The sequence below is a fragment of the Rhinatrema bivittatum genome, chromosome 3 (genome assembly GCF_901001135.1).
Source record: "Rhinatrema bivittatum chromosome 3, aRhiBiv1.1, whole genome shotgun sequence".
NCBI classification, from domain to species: domain Eukaryota; kingdom Metazoa; phylum Chordata; class Amphibia; order Gymnophiona; family Rhinatrematidae; genus Rhinatrema; species Rhinatrema bivittatum.
Genome location: NC_042617.1, coordinates 213479901 through 213495480, shown reverse-complemented (window position 1 = coordinate 213495480; position 15580 = coordinate 213479901). Strand labels below are relative to the sequence as shown.

General features: G+C 42.7%; 1 protein-coding gene across 2 annotated transcripts in view; it reads right to left on the bottom strand.

Moving 5' to 3' along the window:
• Nucleotides 1-14050, bottom strand: part of LOC115087237 (sulfotransferase 6B1-like) — a 76369-nt gene extending 62319 nt beyond the window's left edge. The window contains exons 1-2 of one of the 2 annotated variants that reach the window (XM_029594165.1): nucleotides 13804-14050; nucleotides 12806-12915 (exon numbers count right to left, since the gene is read on the bottom strand). In XM_029594165.1, coding sequence (XP_029450025.1) covers nucleotides 12806-12915; nucleotides 13804-14005 — 312 coding nt within the window. In that variant the 5' untranslated portion in view covers nucleotides 14006-14050. The remainder of the gene's footprint in view (nucleotides 1-12805; nucleotides 12916-13803) is intronic. The other variant, XM_029594166.1, reaches the window with a different exon arrangement.
• Nucleotides 14051-15580: the final 1530 nt, after the last annotated feature.

Here is a 15580-nt window from a genome sequence, read left to right as displayed (position 1 = left end):
GGAAGAAGGATGTGAGAGAGTAAATAAAATGTCATCTGCAAACAGTGACAATTTTAGGTGCAATTCACCCAATTGTATCCCAGTGATATCAGGAGCTGCCCATATGCGAGCAGCAAAAGGCTCAAGGAAAATGGAAAGCGGACATCCCTGTCTGGTGCCCTTCTTGATGGGAAAATAGCCACCATAGCTCCCATTTATCTTCACTTGCGTCTTAGGCTGATGATACAAAGATTGAATCAGGGATAGAAAGGAAGGACCAAACCTCATTTTTTCAAGCATTGCAAAAAGAAAAGGCCAATGTACCATATCAAATGCCTTTTCAGCATCTAGAGAGAATAACACAAATTGAGTCTTTTCCCTGCTAACCCACCAAAGAATGTTGACAACTTTCCTGACATTGTCTGTTGCCATGTGTTGTTGGGATGAATCCTACTTGACCAGAGTGTACTTGTACCAGTAATATCCCATTTAAACGTCCAGCCAAGACTCCTGCTAAAATTTTTAGATCTACATTTATAAGTGAAATTGGGTGGTATGAACCGCATGCTGTCGGATCCTGGCCTGGTTTTGTATGACTGAAATGCCGGAGATTTTCTCCAGCTCTGATGCTATTAAAATAATCCATTAGTGGATTCACCAGTTCAGGAGCAAACTTCTTATAATAGCTATTGGTGAATCCAGGGGATTTACCCAGCTTGAGGGCTTCGATAATTGCAGTACTTCAAGCGGGGTTTATTGGGGCATCTAAATATTTTTGGGGAGGAAAGCCCTTGATAACTCGATACCCAAGGGCTTTCCTCCAGGTATCGGGCAGATGGGATTCACTCTCCGCATACCTTGCTACTCTGCCTCCTTGGATTTACCAGGGGTACCTGCTCCTCGGGGGCCTCGCTTTCTCTTTTGCTTTTCAGATCGCAGTCTGGAACCGGTACTCGCTCCTCGAGGGCCCTCGTTCCCAGACTTGCTACTGAATACCACTTCTGCCAGGAAATCATCGCTGCCTACAACACCAGTGAGTTACCTTCTCTCTCTCTCAGAGCGTTCCCTGGAAACCAGGTACTCGCTCCTCGAGGGCCTGCTTCATTCCAGCTCCTGGGCTGCTTCTAAGAGACCATTGTGTGAGTGTTACCATCAAGGTTCTGTTCCTGAACTCTGCATACCCTGCCTACTCACTATATTCAGTTTCTCAACAGCTCAGTTATCCAAGATCGCTGTTCCAGTACCTGAGGGGACTACAGCCCAGCCGGGCACTACAGCTCACTACTGGCCCACCTCTGGTGGTTCAATATACTGTTTAATAAAAGAACTAGTGTGTGTCTGTCTCCATATTCTGAGCCTGACCGGTGGTCCCTCTCGGGATCTTCCCCCGGGGGCGTGGTCATCTGCTACCGGCCCAAGGATCCACCCACAACTACCTCAAACACTAACACTATCGGGTCTGGCCACTAGATGCCATTATCCCTGTACTTAGAACACACTTAGATAGGAGCCATCCATACCCTTAGTCCCTCCCACCTGGAGATTCTGATTGGATGACTCAGTGCTATTTAGCCCAGCCATTTTAAGACTCGTGGGGTTCAGTTGGAGAGAGCAGCAGCAGCAGAGTAAACGTATTTTTTTCCATACTCTGGTAGGGTCTCCCAGTCTTGCCCATAGGAGTTTCTTTTAGAAGAGATACCTCACCGTGCACTCCCAGCCAGAAGGTCCATCTTAAAATTTACAGTTAGATAGAGCCTGATACCCCTTTGGTGCAAGGGGCTCTCTTCAGGGGACCAAAGACCTGAGAGCCTACTCACTAGGTAGGCAGGCACCAGTGATGGATCCTGCTTCAAGAGACAGTGAGGGCAGAGAAGCTATCCTGATTAAGACAAAGTAATTATTTGTAATTTAAGAGTAGTAGAGAGGTTTTTTGGATCCCCCTTCCCTACTGGGATTGCAGTGCTGTGAATAGCCTGGTCCCCAGATATTTTTCACCAGAGAAATCACTTAAAGTAACAGCTAAGAAAAATGAACTGAATCCAAGGAAGAGCAAGAAAGGGAGAACCCATCTGGATTTTCCCCCAAGGAATCAGGACAAGTTGGGTGACCATGGGAAAAAAGATCTTTAAAGGTAGGATTATTTTTTTTAAAGCAAAGGGACCCCTCCACTAGGTTTCCCACAGCACAGCCGCTGTGAAAATAAGCACATTTAACATCACCATGGGCTCTACCCAGAGGTCTGTAATATCAACACCTATCTACAGAGAAACCCCCGTAACTAGAGTCAGATGTATACTCACCATTTTAAACAATGGACTTTAATTTGACTTTAAGAATCAGTAAACTTATTTTAGCCCCCAATCCTGGTCCTGTCTGAGTTCTTACAACCTCTCACTTCATGGGAAGCCCCTAAAGTACAGCACACACACTGGCAAACTTCTTTCATCGTCTGGGCCAAAAGAGCTTCCTCCCATAAAAAGATCCCCCCCCCCCAGGAATTAAGAGTCAGCATGAGAATGAATAGCTAGCTGGAGCAACCCTAGAAGATATAAATTAGATGGTGTGCCCTTGGGACTTAAAACACCCCACTAAGGGTTATCATAAGAACATAAGATATGCCATACTGGGTCAGAACATGGGTCCATCAAGCCCAGCATCCTGTGGCCAACAGTGGCCAATCCATGTCACAAGTACCTTGCAAGTATCCGAATATTAAATAGATTTCAAACTACTATTCCTTATTGATTAATAGCAGTTTATGGATTTTTCCTCTAGGAACTTATCCAAACCTTTTTTAAACCTGGTTACACTAACTCCCGTAACAACATCCTCACAATGAATTCCAGAACTTAACAATACCCTGTGTGAAAAAGAACTTTCTTAGATTTGTTTTAAATGAGCTACTTGCTAACTTCATGGAGTACCCCCCCCTAGTCCTTCTACTTTTTGAGAGAGTAAATAACCTGTTCAAGTGCTTTCATGATTTTGTAGACCTCTATCATATCCCCCCCTCAGTCATCTCTTCTCCAAACTAAACAGCTCTAACTTCTTTAGCCTTTCCTCATAGGGGAGCCATTCTATGCTCCTTATTGTGGTCGCCCTTCTCTGAACTTTCTCCAATGCAATTATATCTTCTTTTGAGATGTGGCGACCAGAATTTCACAGTTTTCAAGGTGCAGTCTCACCATGGAGCAATATAGAGACATTATGACATCCACTGTTTAATTTGCCATTCCCTTCCTATTAATTTCTAACATTCTGTTTGCTTTGTTTGACTGCTGCAGCACACTGAGTTGACTATTTCAATGTATTATCCACAAAGACAGTGAGATCTCTTTCCTGGGTGGTAACTTCTAAGATAGAACCTAACAATGTGTAGCAAAACAAGGGTTATTTTTTCCCCATATGCATCACCTTGCACTTTTCCACATTAAATTTTATCTTTTATTTGGAAGCCCAATCCTCTAGTCTCACAAGGTCCTCCTGCAATTTATTACAATCCGCTTGAGATTTAACTACTCTGCATAATTTTGTGTCATCTGGAAATTTGAATCACTCACTTGTCATACCCCTTTCCAGATCCTTTATAAATATATTAAAAAATACTGGTTCAAGTACAGAGCCGAGACACTCTACTGTTTACCTTTTTCTACTGTGAAAACAGACCATTTAATCTTACTCTCTGTTTCCTGTTTTTTAACCACAAAAATGTCCACAAAAGGACATTGCCTCCTATCCCATGACTTTTTAGTTTCTTAGAAGCCTCTCATGAGTGACTTTGTTGAACACCTTCTGAAAATCCAAATACACCACATCTACCGGTTCACCTTTGTCCACATGTTTATTCAACCTTTCAAAAAAAAAGTAGATTTGTGAGGCAAGACTTCCCTTGGGTAAATCCATGCTGGCTGTGTCTCATTAAACCATGTCTATCTAAATGTTCTGTGATGTTATTCTTTACAACAGTTTCTACAATTTTTCCCAACACAGAAGTGAAATGTTTTGATCCTCTCAGATGGAAGGAAAGCTTTGCAGATAATTGTGTTTATCGTTATTACAATGAACTGAAGAACCTGCGATAATTGAATGCTGGACTTATCAGTTTATTATGAAACCTTATCTAGAGTAGATGTGAGTGTAGAATCCTGGACTTCAACGAAAATGAGAAGTCAATCATCCAGATTGGGGAAGACTTTTTATCCCCTTCTCCTTAGGAAGGCCACAGCTCCAGCTAGGCATTTTGTGAACACTCTGGGGGCTGATGATAGTACAAAAGGTAGGACCTTGTATTGATAGTGCTGGGCATTCATCTGAAAACACAAGTAATGCCATGAGGAATGGTGCATCAGAATGTAGGAATAAGCATTGAGATCCAAAGAACACATCCAATCTTTGGGTTGTAGAAATGGAAGAATGGTTTTGAGAGATTTCATCTTGAGTTTTTCCCTCCGCATGAATTTGAGAGCCTGAAAGACCAGTATGGGGGCAGAGATTCCCACTCTTATTCGGGATTAGGAAGTATTGGGAATAAAATCCCTGATTGCACTGCTGCTGAGGCAGCAACTGGAACACTTGTTTGTTGAAGTAGTACGTGCACTTCCTATTGCAGAAGTAGGTTGTTTGACAATCCCAAAAAGATGGTACAAGGTGTGGGAGGAATAGATTCTTTTTTTAGGTTTAGTTTGTTATCCATTGTGAACCACACTGGGCCGGATTTTAAAAGGGTTACGCGCATAAGGTACGCGTGTAACCCTTTTAAAACTCCCCCTGCGCACGCCGAGCCTATTTTGCAAAAAGGGGCAGTCGGGGGCATGGCCAGGGGGCGGTGGTTTCGGATCGGGGGGCATGTTTGGGGGCAAGTGGGGCGGTCCAGGGGCGTGGCCGAGTGCCCCGACACAACAGCCTGTGTCGGGCCTGCCATGCCGGCGCCCGTAAGTTACTACTGCCTGGATGTGCGAACAAAAGTACACGCACGCACTGTCTTTTAAAATTGTACCCCACTGAGAACCCCAACGATCTGACATAACGGACATCCAAGCCTGATAAAAAAAGGGATATCCTGCCCCCCCCCCCCCACCACCACCACCAATGGCAATTGTGGCCGAACTATACTCAAACATTTTGCTGCGGCTTTTGATTAGAGGTCTGCTGCTGCTTCTGGGTATGTTGCATTCTTTGGCGCCATCTAGGCTGAGGTTGTTGCCCCTGCTGTTTCAGAGCCTGGTAAGGCGGTGGCCTGTAGGGAGGGTATGCTCTGTACTGTCGTCTCTGGTAAAAAGGCGTCTTATAACTTGAATAAAACCTTTTTTGACTATTACTGCTCTGATGCCAATGTCAACGAAGAAACAGCCACATTCTGTTCCTTCAATTGAGAGGCTGTCTTACGTAGCTTGTCCCCAAATAATGTATCTCCCTTGCATGGCAGGTCAGCCAGCTTCTCATGGACATTGTTGCATATAGCACTTGCTCGGAGCCAGGCTCTTCTGCGGGCTGCTGTTGATGGTGTAGATGTCTGAGCAGATGTTTCAAATGCTTGGTATATCACACGAAGCAGATGACACAGTCCCTCTTCTATATATGTATTTGTCCATATGCTGCTGTATTGGTGTGGACTTCATGGTTTGCAAGTACTCATACAAATACTGAGTGATATAAAGCTGGTGTTGCTGTATCTTAGCATTGATCATTGCTGCCTGAAAAATCACCTTACCAAAGTCATCCAGGTACTTATCTTTATCTGGGGATGTGTTGGGATGCAAGTGTGATTTTATTTGCCCTTTTCATGGCCGACAACCACTACCGATGTGTGAGGGAGTGTGCCATAATGCATGGATTTCCACATATGAAACTTCAAATTGATTTTCCGAGATGTGGGAGGACCTGAAAACAGGGACTCTCATGACCTATCCATAACAGCATCCAAAACTGCATGAGATGGGAGTGCGGTTGGTTCCGACAGAACTTTAAAGATTTTTAGTATGCCCATTACTTTCAGATCTTGGATCTGGTACCTTTCTTATTTTGATTTTTAAAACAAAGCCTAACTCTTCCACAAATTTGGAATAAGATGGGTCTTCTGGAGGTGATTATGGCTCTGGCAGCTCATCCAGATGATCAAACGGAATCCCTATCAACATACCCAGCAAAGTTGGGGTGGGGGAGGGGGGGAGTCTGGGGTTCTTGGTCTGGTTCTGGGGAAGATGACGGATCTGATACCAGTCACAACACCCTGACATGTCTCATTCCTGGTCTGCCAAAGATAGAACTGAAGGCAGGGATAAGGCCTCCTCTAATGGGCTTGTTGGAGGTAGAGGTAGATGACTTGTTTCCAGAAAAACAAAAAAGATCCGACGACATCCGAGATTGGGACATGGCCTGTGAGGCCAGTCCTGTCGGGTTTGTCATGGCAAGAAAATCTTTCTTTTGTGCAGGAGTAGTCTCATCTCCTGCCCCACAAATATGAGATGGAGGTCTTTTAGTTACAATCCTATATGAGCTTAATGCTGCAAGGAGAACTGAGGAATCAAGACCCCTGCAGTGTTCAGATGGACCCTGATCCTTGCAGATGGAATTTTGCCCTCTTAGATATAGGTTCTTGAAATTGAGGCAGTTTCCTCTTCTGCTTGGAAACATTCGAGATACCTGCATGGATCTTCCTGGATGAAGAAGAACCATTAGAACACTGATGCATTGGGAAAGATGTTATGTTCTCCACATCAGACGTATCAGAAGGCAATAGTTGCTCTGGCATGAATACGACTTTTGGATCCTGATACTATTACTCCTAAGTGGCTCCCTTATTACTTCATTTCCCATTATGCTTCAACACTTGTTTAAGCATTGGGTATGTTGATGACTGATGCATTTGCATCGTATTCGTTGAAATTGTCTTATGCATCATAAGTGGTTTATCTCTCAATTCTTGCATCGAGGGTCAGTATGTCAACTCCATGTGTTACCCTGCATTCGAGCACCATAGGTGTTGATTGCACCACCTCCTTTGGCCGGCTGGTATCGTATGTCACAGAGTGTGATGTTTCTTACTCCTGATGCTCTTAGGCGATGGTTTTGATGACTCTTTCAGCCTCTTATGGGGCTTTGAGACTGTTTTTGTGGTCTCTAGCTCTCTGGCATTTTTCCAATATAGCTGTGCCTGCCTTGGTCCGTAGCAGTCATCAGTCCCACCGATGATGCTCGCTTAGGCGGAGTAGGCTGCTGAGTTTTGGACACCGGGGTGGAATAAGTGTAATAAGAACATAAGAACATGCGATACTGGGTCAGACCAAGGGTCCATCAAGCCCAGCATCCTGTTTCCAACAGTGGCCAATCCAGGCCATAAGAACCTAACCCAAAAACTAAGTCTATTCCATGTTACCGTTGCTAGTTTGGGACATAGGAGCTCGATGAGGCCTCTTCCTTTTCCCTCAGTCTGGCTATCTCGGCAGGATGCTTGCTTGTGGTCAGGCCTCAGCCACAGGTAGCAATAATTATGTCCATTGGTGACAGAAATATTTTTGCCTCACTGGCACTATTTGAACCCTGTGTCTTTGGAAACCACTGGAGCCCTGAAAAGTCCTGTTTGGGGTTCACTGAAGTGAAGAGAAATTTATGAGGAGAAGAAAGAGAGAGAGAAGTCGATCCATGCGTCTGTGAGCTGCATGGGAAAAAATAGAACTGAGGAGGTCAGGCAATGGCATGGGAGTCACTGCGCAGATGCACAGAACAAAGTTCTGTGTATCTTGAGAGAAGCTCCGCTTCGAGCCATCCGGAGGATGTCCCAGACAGCATGGCTAATTCAGCCTTCGTATCGACAGGAAAAATTAAAAGTACAGTCTTCTGAAATAAAATATTACTTACAATATGTATGTTATATTTACATGCAATGCTGTGGTGTCAACCACAAAACTCTGTAAAAAAGCAAAACAGACACTTGGAACCTATATGGTATTAGACCTACTATAACACACCATGGGCATGGGCTTGGCCCTCTGAAAGCCACAATAAACTTTCTATATCCAAAACAGCACTAATTGCCAGCACTTCAAACAACAACAACCCTACCTATGAACAGGCAACACTGCAAACATTACAACAGGCCCTAAACACAAATACACCCCCTATTAGGAAATGGAACAAGCCAAGCTGCTATAGATCTCTACACAGAAAACTACATGCTAGTAGAAAATCTCACCTTAGTCACACATGCAGAACAGACAGACCCCCAGCAAATACAGAATAAAGCGACCATAAAATATAAATAGACATGTACAGACAAAAACTGAACTGGAAATCACAAGAAGTCAGACTCTTATGCAGGGCAGCAATGGAAAAAAACTAAACATTACCATTCCTCATAAAATAATAAATCAAGAAATACAAACTTCATCAGTAGTAGTAAAACCAAATGATGTGATGTGTGGCATGAGAGCGAGCCCTTGTTGCTGTGGTGTAGTTGACGTAGCCTCATAGGCAAACCTATAAAGCCTACGGCAATAGCTGGCGAATGTGCCTCGATGCGGGACAGACTGGAGCTTCACCTATAACTGCTGCCTCCTCTGCAGGTTGAACCCTTGGGTTGTGGCAGCCAGCATGACTTAGGTGGATCCCTAGGGCAATGGATTGAACAAGAGTACAGATGCACACCAGGGTCAGGGCAGGCAGCAGGCTGGAGACTAGGAACAGGACAATGGTTGAAGCACACAGTAGGCAAGCATACCAGGGAAGAATGCAAGAGGTCAGATCCAGTTGGCAGGCAAGTGTAGTTGGGTTCAATGCAAGAGGACAAGTCCAGAAGATCAGGCCATTGACGGACAAAGACGCATAGGAGACACTGGACGAGACAGCAGGCAAGACAGGCTGGTGGAAGCAAGCCTGGCAAGACTATTTGAGGCAGGCTGGGCAAAGCTATAACACAGAACAACCAGGAACAAGCAGGAAATTAGGACAACCAGGAATGCAGGAGCAACATGCACTGCTACTAGGCATGTAACTTGCTGCTGAGGTAGAGTAGTGCTGCAAGGTCCTTGCTTAAATAGTGTGGTTGGGCTGATGTCATCAGGAGGCACCACTCAGTGTTTCCTGCCACGGGGCCTATATTATGTGTGTACATGTCCACACGAATGCGTAAATGAGAGGCAGCCGGGCAGCATCAGTGGCAGTCAGCAAGTGGGAGGCCTCTGGTAGTGTGGTAAATGGTGAGGGTGGCAGTTCATGGGCAGACCCATGAGCCACCAAATGTAACAAAAGAGTATAATTCAAAACAGCCAACGAATGCAATAACATTCAAAAATTAAAAACTCATATGAACATTTTCCAAACACTAAATATTTCAAAATAGACATGTAAATGGCACCCAATAATTGAGTTTTAATTATTTTATAAAATTCCCAGCTTTCCATATCTGAGGACTTTTTTCCAAATGCCCTGAGATTATCATATATTAGCAGGCAGATAGGAAGGAGGTTTGTTGCACACAAACGTCTCCCTCTCTCTCTCTTAGCCACACACATTTGCTCTCTCTCATACACACACACACATGTTCTCCCTAATTCATTCTCACACACGCACACTCTCTCACACATATGCATGCACATACATGCTGTCTCTCGCTTTTCCCCTCTTGAAACAGCAGTGGAAGTCTTCTCCTTCAGCCCTGGAGGACAACAGAAATGAAATTCCAGAGGGGATGACTCAGAACCAACATCAGGAAATATTTCTTCACGGAGGGGTAGCGGATGTCTGTAATGCCTTTTCAGAATTGGTGGTGAGGATGAAAACAATAAACGAATTCAAAAGGGCATGGGATGAACACTGTGGATCCCTAAAGGCTAGAAGTCAGAAATGAAGGAAAGGGTGCATGGAGGTAACCTGCACAGTGTGGCAATTACTACCCTTAACAGTCTGCATGGGGATTACCATCCTTAGCCAATTAGCCTTGATGCTTGTGACACAACTGCAATATCGCCCTCTGCTTTGATCATGAGGAAAAAGGGGAATTAGATTTCGAAGACAGCCAACTCTGGGCCTTGACGTTTATGATTCGGGTACTCATATGCAGACATTAGGGATAAAGCACAGGACTTCTTCTACAGCCAAGTTCTAAAGCAAAGCAGGTTCAAACAGCATTATCGGAATTATTAAGAAGACTGCTCACCCAGTAAAAATGTTGCTAACAGTAATTTTGTAAACATTGCCACCCTTAATATAAGGCTTGGGGGTAACCTGCATGGAGTGATAGTTACTACCATAAGAAACTTTTTGGGCAGATTGGTTGGACCATTTGGTCTTTTTCTGCCATTATTACTATGTTTCTTGGTGCCGTGGGGGCCGACTCAGCTCTGGTATAGAGCTCCTTCCTGCAGAGCAGGTTGCACCACAGCTCCTCCTCCCAAAACCACGCCGGAAATTCCGGTGGAGCTGACACTCTCCTCATTCTAATTGGACCTCTCTGACCCTGCTGTCAATTCTGACAGGGCTGCCATGCTCCTCAAGGTGACAGCACTGGCAGCACTATGGTGTCCTTTGGGTAGCAGTGTCTTTGGCCAAGACCATAGGCACGCTACAGCTATGATTCAACTACACTCCCCACACTTCTTTCAGACATTTTTCTGGCTCCAAATTCATTTGGGGAACCCTAGTGAATCTCCTTCTAGTGGTGAGAAAAACAGCAGCAGAGACAATATTACCAAATTTCTATTGCTTGGTCAGTTGGAGATCCGCCTTATTGTTGTAACAAGGTTACTGGTTATACTGCTTGACTGAGAGATGATCTCAAAATATCCTTTTGCCTATCCAAAATTATTCTGGGGAACCCTATACTTCATGCCAGATCCTATTTTTGCTTTTCCTTGGCCATCATCTTATTCCTTTCTTCCATCTCCTTTTTCCCTATTCTTCCCTGTGTCTCCTCTCTCTCAATCTGTTTTCTCCCTCCAGTGGAATAACTATAGGAAACACAGTGATTCAATACCTCTGCATTCTCAAAACTAGGAGTGGGCCTTTCTTTTAGTCTAGATAAGAGGTGAAAGAGTAGAGTAGATGTGGCAGAAAAACTTCACTTCTCTTTCCCCATCATGCCCAGAGATAGAGATGGGTCCTGGCTTGTCTCATCTTTCCACTCCAAGCTACAGTTCTGCAGTGTCAGAAGTGAGCACACACTCCATGTGCCCACAGCTGCCATTCCTGTGGCTCATATTTTCTCTTTTCACAGGAAATACCTAGAGGAAAAGGAAGAGGAGCAGCCATGGGGACCCAGAATGCATGCTCACTTATTCTGCCTGTCCCTGTTGGATCAGTTTCTCCATCAACTGGTCCTCTTTCTTCACCCACTGACATCAGAGGCATACTGCAGTCTCCTACCATTGTACTCTACTCTCCGTGGAGGAAGCTCAGTTAGAGTTTATAAAGACGAAAGGAGCCTGGAAAGTCATAACTTTGCTGAGGTAGGTACAGAGATAGATGTGCAGTTGAGAGAAGGTGGGAGAAGAATTAGAGGGATGGCGATGCAGGTGGAGTATGAAGTTTTAAGAAGAGAATGATGGCAGAGAAAGAGAAACAGAGGGGATATATGGATAAGAGATGGAGATGGAAGGGAAGCAAGGAGGGAGAGATGAATATAGTGAGGGAAGTAGGTGAAAAGATGTAGGGGAGGGGAAGCTGAGAAATAAAAGGTGGAAGGTTAATGTATAAGAGGGATGTAGTTGAGAGATGGAGAGTGACTGTCTATATGAAGAGGCATGCAGAACAGTAGAGAAAACAGAGGATGAGAAGATAGGAAGTTGAGGAGTAGGAGATAGAGGGAGAACTGGAAGAATGACAGGATAAGATAGAGATTTGAGCAGAGGTGGATGAAATGAAGGAGACAGATGAGATAAGATGGGGCATAAGATCATAGTGAAAGCTGGAGATAGAAATGGAGAAAGGAGGAATAAAGCATAAGGAATGTTAAAATGAGAAGGACAATCAGAAAATAGTCAATAGAAAAGAGGATGAAAGTTTAGAATAAAACACTACAATGATGAAAAATGACAACAAAGAAAAAATCAATGTAGACATAGATGCAGTACGAGGAAAAGAATGATACGGAAATAAAATAGGAATATTGGGGAAGAAGAGGGGTGTGGAGGACTATTTTGATCTTAACTGATTCAGGGCTTGCCATGGCCTTGCTATGCCATTATCTCCCCCATTGCATTCCTTTTATTTTCTCCTCGCCCTTTCATTCCTCTCTCCCCCTATTACTTGGCTCTATTTTGAACTCTCTCTTCCGCTTTGCGCACTTTCATCTTCTCCAACCGCACCTTCCATTGTCACTGAATGGTTCTTTGGTAAAATCATTCTGTCACCACCATCTCTGTTGTCTCTGCTTTATAGTGATCCTTCCTCCACCAATGATCAGCAAAGAGAGAATATGTTTCATTGTCCCCCTCCCATAAATCTTTGGTGAGTGGCTGGAAGGACTTCTGTTTCTTCGCCTCTCCCTCCTTCTTGCTCCCATGTACCTATATTTTGGAATACAGTTTTATAGCTTGCCTTGAAAAATGGCAAGCTTTGTTAGTATGATTTCTAAGCCATTGCTGCATACCTTTCACAGACTATTAATGTATAAACAATGAAACTCAGAAAATAACTCTTCCAGTAAAATAACTGAGTTTTACTATCACTTGTCTAATCTCACATCTGGTAGGTGGCAACAGCTCAGACATCCACTGCAGTAATGTAGAGAAGAGTCAGTCCTTTGAGATGAATTTGCTAAATTTTTTTTTTAACAACGTTCATGTATGCATCGCTAAAATTGTAGTAAGTTTTCAAGTTATTTTGTACTAACCTCAAGATGATCGGGAGCTCCAAGTTCAATTAGTGAAATGTCTGATGATGGTGATCTATTTGTAGCTGTATATACTATCTCTTGTATAATTTGGTAAACCCACATGGTGCCTGAAATACAATAGCAAAAGTGTTCAGCTATCTGCTTCATATATAAATGTTTAGCACTTAGGTTCTGACATACTTTCTAAAATTAAAACAGTAGCATTTCCATTCCACAATAAAGAATGGAGATGGACATTTATTTAAACATTTGATATTCTGCCTTTTCCAATCTAGTCTCAAGGCAGATTACAATCAAATATATAATAGTCATTACATTTGCATCACAGTTTATAGTAGCATAGGGACAAATATGAAGGTGGATTATATACAGTTATAAATAGAAGTGCGAAGGGTTTGCAGTTGATCAACTTGGATTAAACTTGAGAATGGATAATCTGAATTGAAAAGGACCATTTCCTTGTCATTTAAAACAAAATGAATGGACAGTGCCTCCAAAAATAGCGTTCATTTTCATCTGTATTCATTTTTGGATGCATTGAAGCCTATTGGGCAAGCAAAATTGCAGGGTTTTTTTTGGGGGGGGGGGGGGGCGGGTTTCCATTCAAGGCTAGACAGACAGATGGAGACAGGATGGGAAGAGACAAGGAAGGAGGAGAATCAATCAAAGTAAAGAACTTTGTCAAGCAGCCCATCCTAGCTGGTTTAAGTAGCCTTCTCATTTTGTTTGGACCTAAGGAAAACAGTGTTAATTCCTGAAATTTAGTCAAGAAATGTATTAAATTAGTCCAATAAAAGTTATCACCATATATATTTTTTAGTTAACATTTATTTCCTATTTATCATTTATTAATTTAGAATCTAGCAAAACATAAATTCTCATCCAAAAACATGTCTGCAATTATTTCTCCTAATATCAAATATTTTTTTTTATCATTTTCTGTTTTAAATGTTTTCCTTCTTAGATTTATTTATCAGAATAGGTAAGACACTCACCACTTTTTGGGTAAGTCACCAATATCACATCATCTTTAATAGCTTCAAAACCTTCCAGTGCCTGGAAATTCCCAAGGCTACATATAGTGGTGGGGTATAGAATTCCCTCATAGGTAAACTGTAGTTCCCCTGGGGATCTCTTGCTAGCTGAATCATATATTTTGTCAACATTTTTAAGGAAAAGTTTCCTGTTCTCATTCATATTGGTTCCCAGGCTTAAGCTTGCTGTGCCGCAGCCAGGATTAAGGAACACTTTTAAATAGCTTGCCTACTCATCTCATCACTTTTTTTTCCAAGTAGGTGGAGGTAAATGATTGTTCTGACCTTGGAATTTATTACAGCATACAAAGCCAAAAGGATTTCTCAACTTTCTCTGCTCCTTTCACACGAAGCTGTTAGGTTGCCAAGGACTGCTTCCTGTGAGAAAGCTTGGGGGACTGTGTGCACCTGAGCAGAGGCAGGGATACATGGAATACCAGGAAGAAATACACTTAACTTTGTTCTAGTTGTACTATTGTTTTTTCCTCAGACATTAAGTGGATTGCATGTTTGTAAGCATAGCTTACAGCATTAAAATTAAAGAGGCCAATTTTTAAACTTTGTACCCACAGACCTGCAAATCAATTTTTAAAAATCTGCCAGTGGCTGCGTACTCTACAGGTGCAAAAGTACATGGGGGAAAGCAGGAGAAAGTGGGCACAGGTTTCAAAATGAAATCCTTGTGTATACTTTCCTGGCAATCCACTTTCGGCACAGGTAAAAATATGATGTCATTATTCAATGTGCATATGTTTAGCCACATTCACAGGTCAATAATCAAACCCTGTATTTATGTAAGTAAACATGAGTTTACCCATGTAAAATCTTTTGACTATTGACCCCATAACATTTAAAGGGAAGCAAAGAGTAATGCTAACTTATTGACACCAGAAATATAGAAAATGAAAATAAAAGCTCAGCTTTGGTAATGATTGGCAGCGCGTTTTGTGGCTGAACTGACCCCACTGTACATTCATTTTCCCAAATTTTCAAACAAGAGTAAATTTGATATCGTCAGAGGGCAGGTAGAATCCATTCACTTTCTGCAAAATTTTGTTAGAGGGCTCAGAGGTCAGAAAACTCAAGGTGAAAATATTGCTATGGTTCTTGCTTTTGAAAATACTGAGATTCTTTCATTGATGAGTTTGAAGTAGAGTTTGCACTCAAGGAATACTGGTATATTTGCTCCTAAAAGTGAGTAACTTTCAAGCAGAAAGTTATTTCACAGAATCAGGTGGATGTTGCTTATCTGCATAATGGGGAGAATTGTCAAGTAACCCACATAGTTGCAATGTATGCTGGAGCTTCTACCTAGGAATTGTCTCTTTGAAAATCAACCACGTAAAGTACAGGAACTTTGCACCTGCTCTTTGTTTGAGGGGGCTTAAATCCCATGTATGCCTGCTCCCAACATTAACACATCCCTGGAATCACCTCTTTTAAACCCAGCTAAATGGACATACGCTGTGGAAGCCCATGTCTACCTTAGCTGAATAAAGAAGGGCAATGTTCAGATACAATAATTTACTTTGGCAAATTATTACTTACCCACATAAATAGCTTTCAAAATTGTCCTTCTTATCCTTAGCCAGTAAGGTAGTCCAGACCCTCTGTGTCACTGAACTGTGCTGAAGTGCTGCCTCACTGACTGTTTGCCTTGGAGTCTTGCCTGTAAAGAAGGAATACAATATAGATAAGGGATTTTTATTTTGTAATTGTACCCTTAATGCAGGCATTA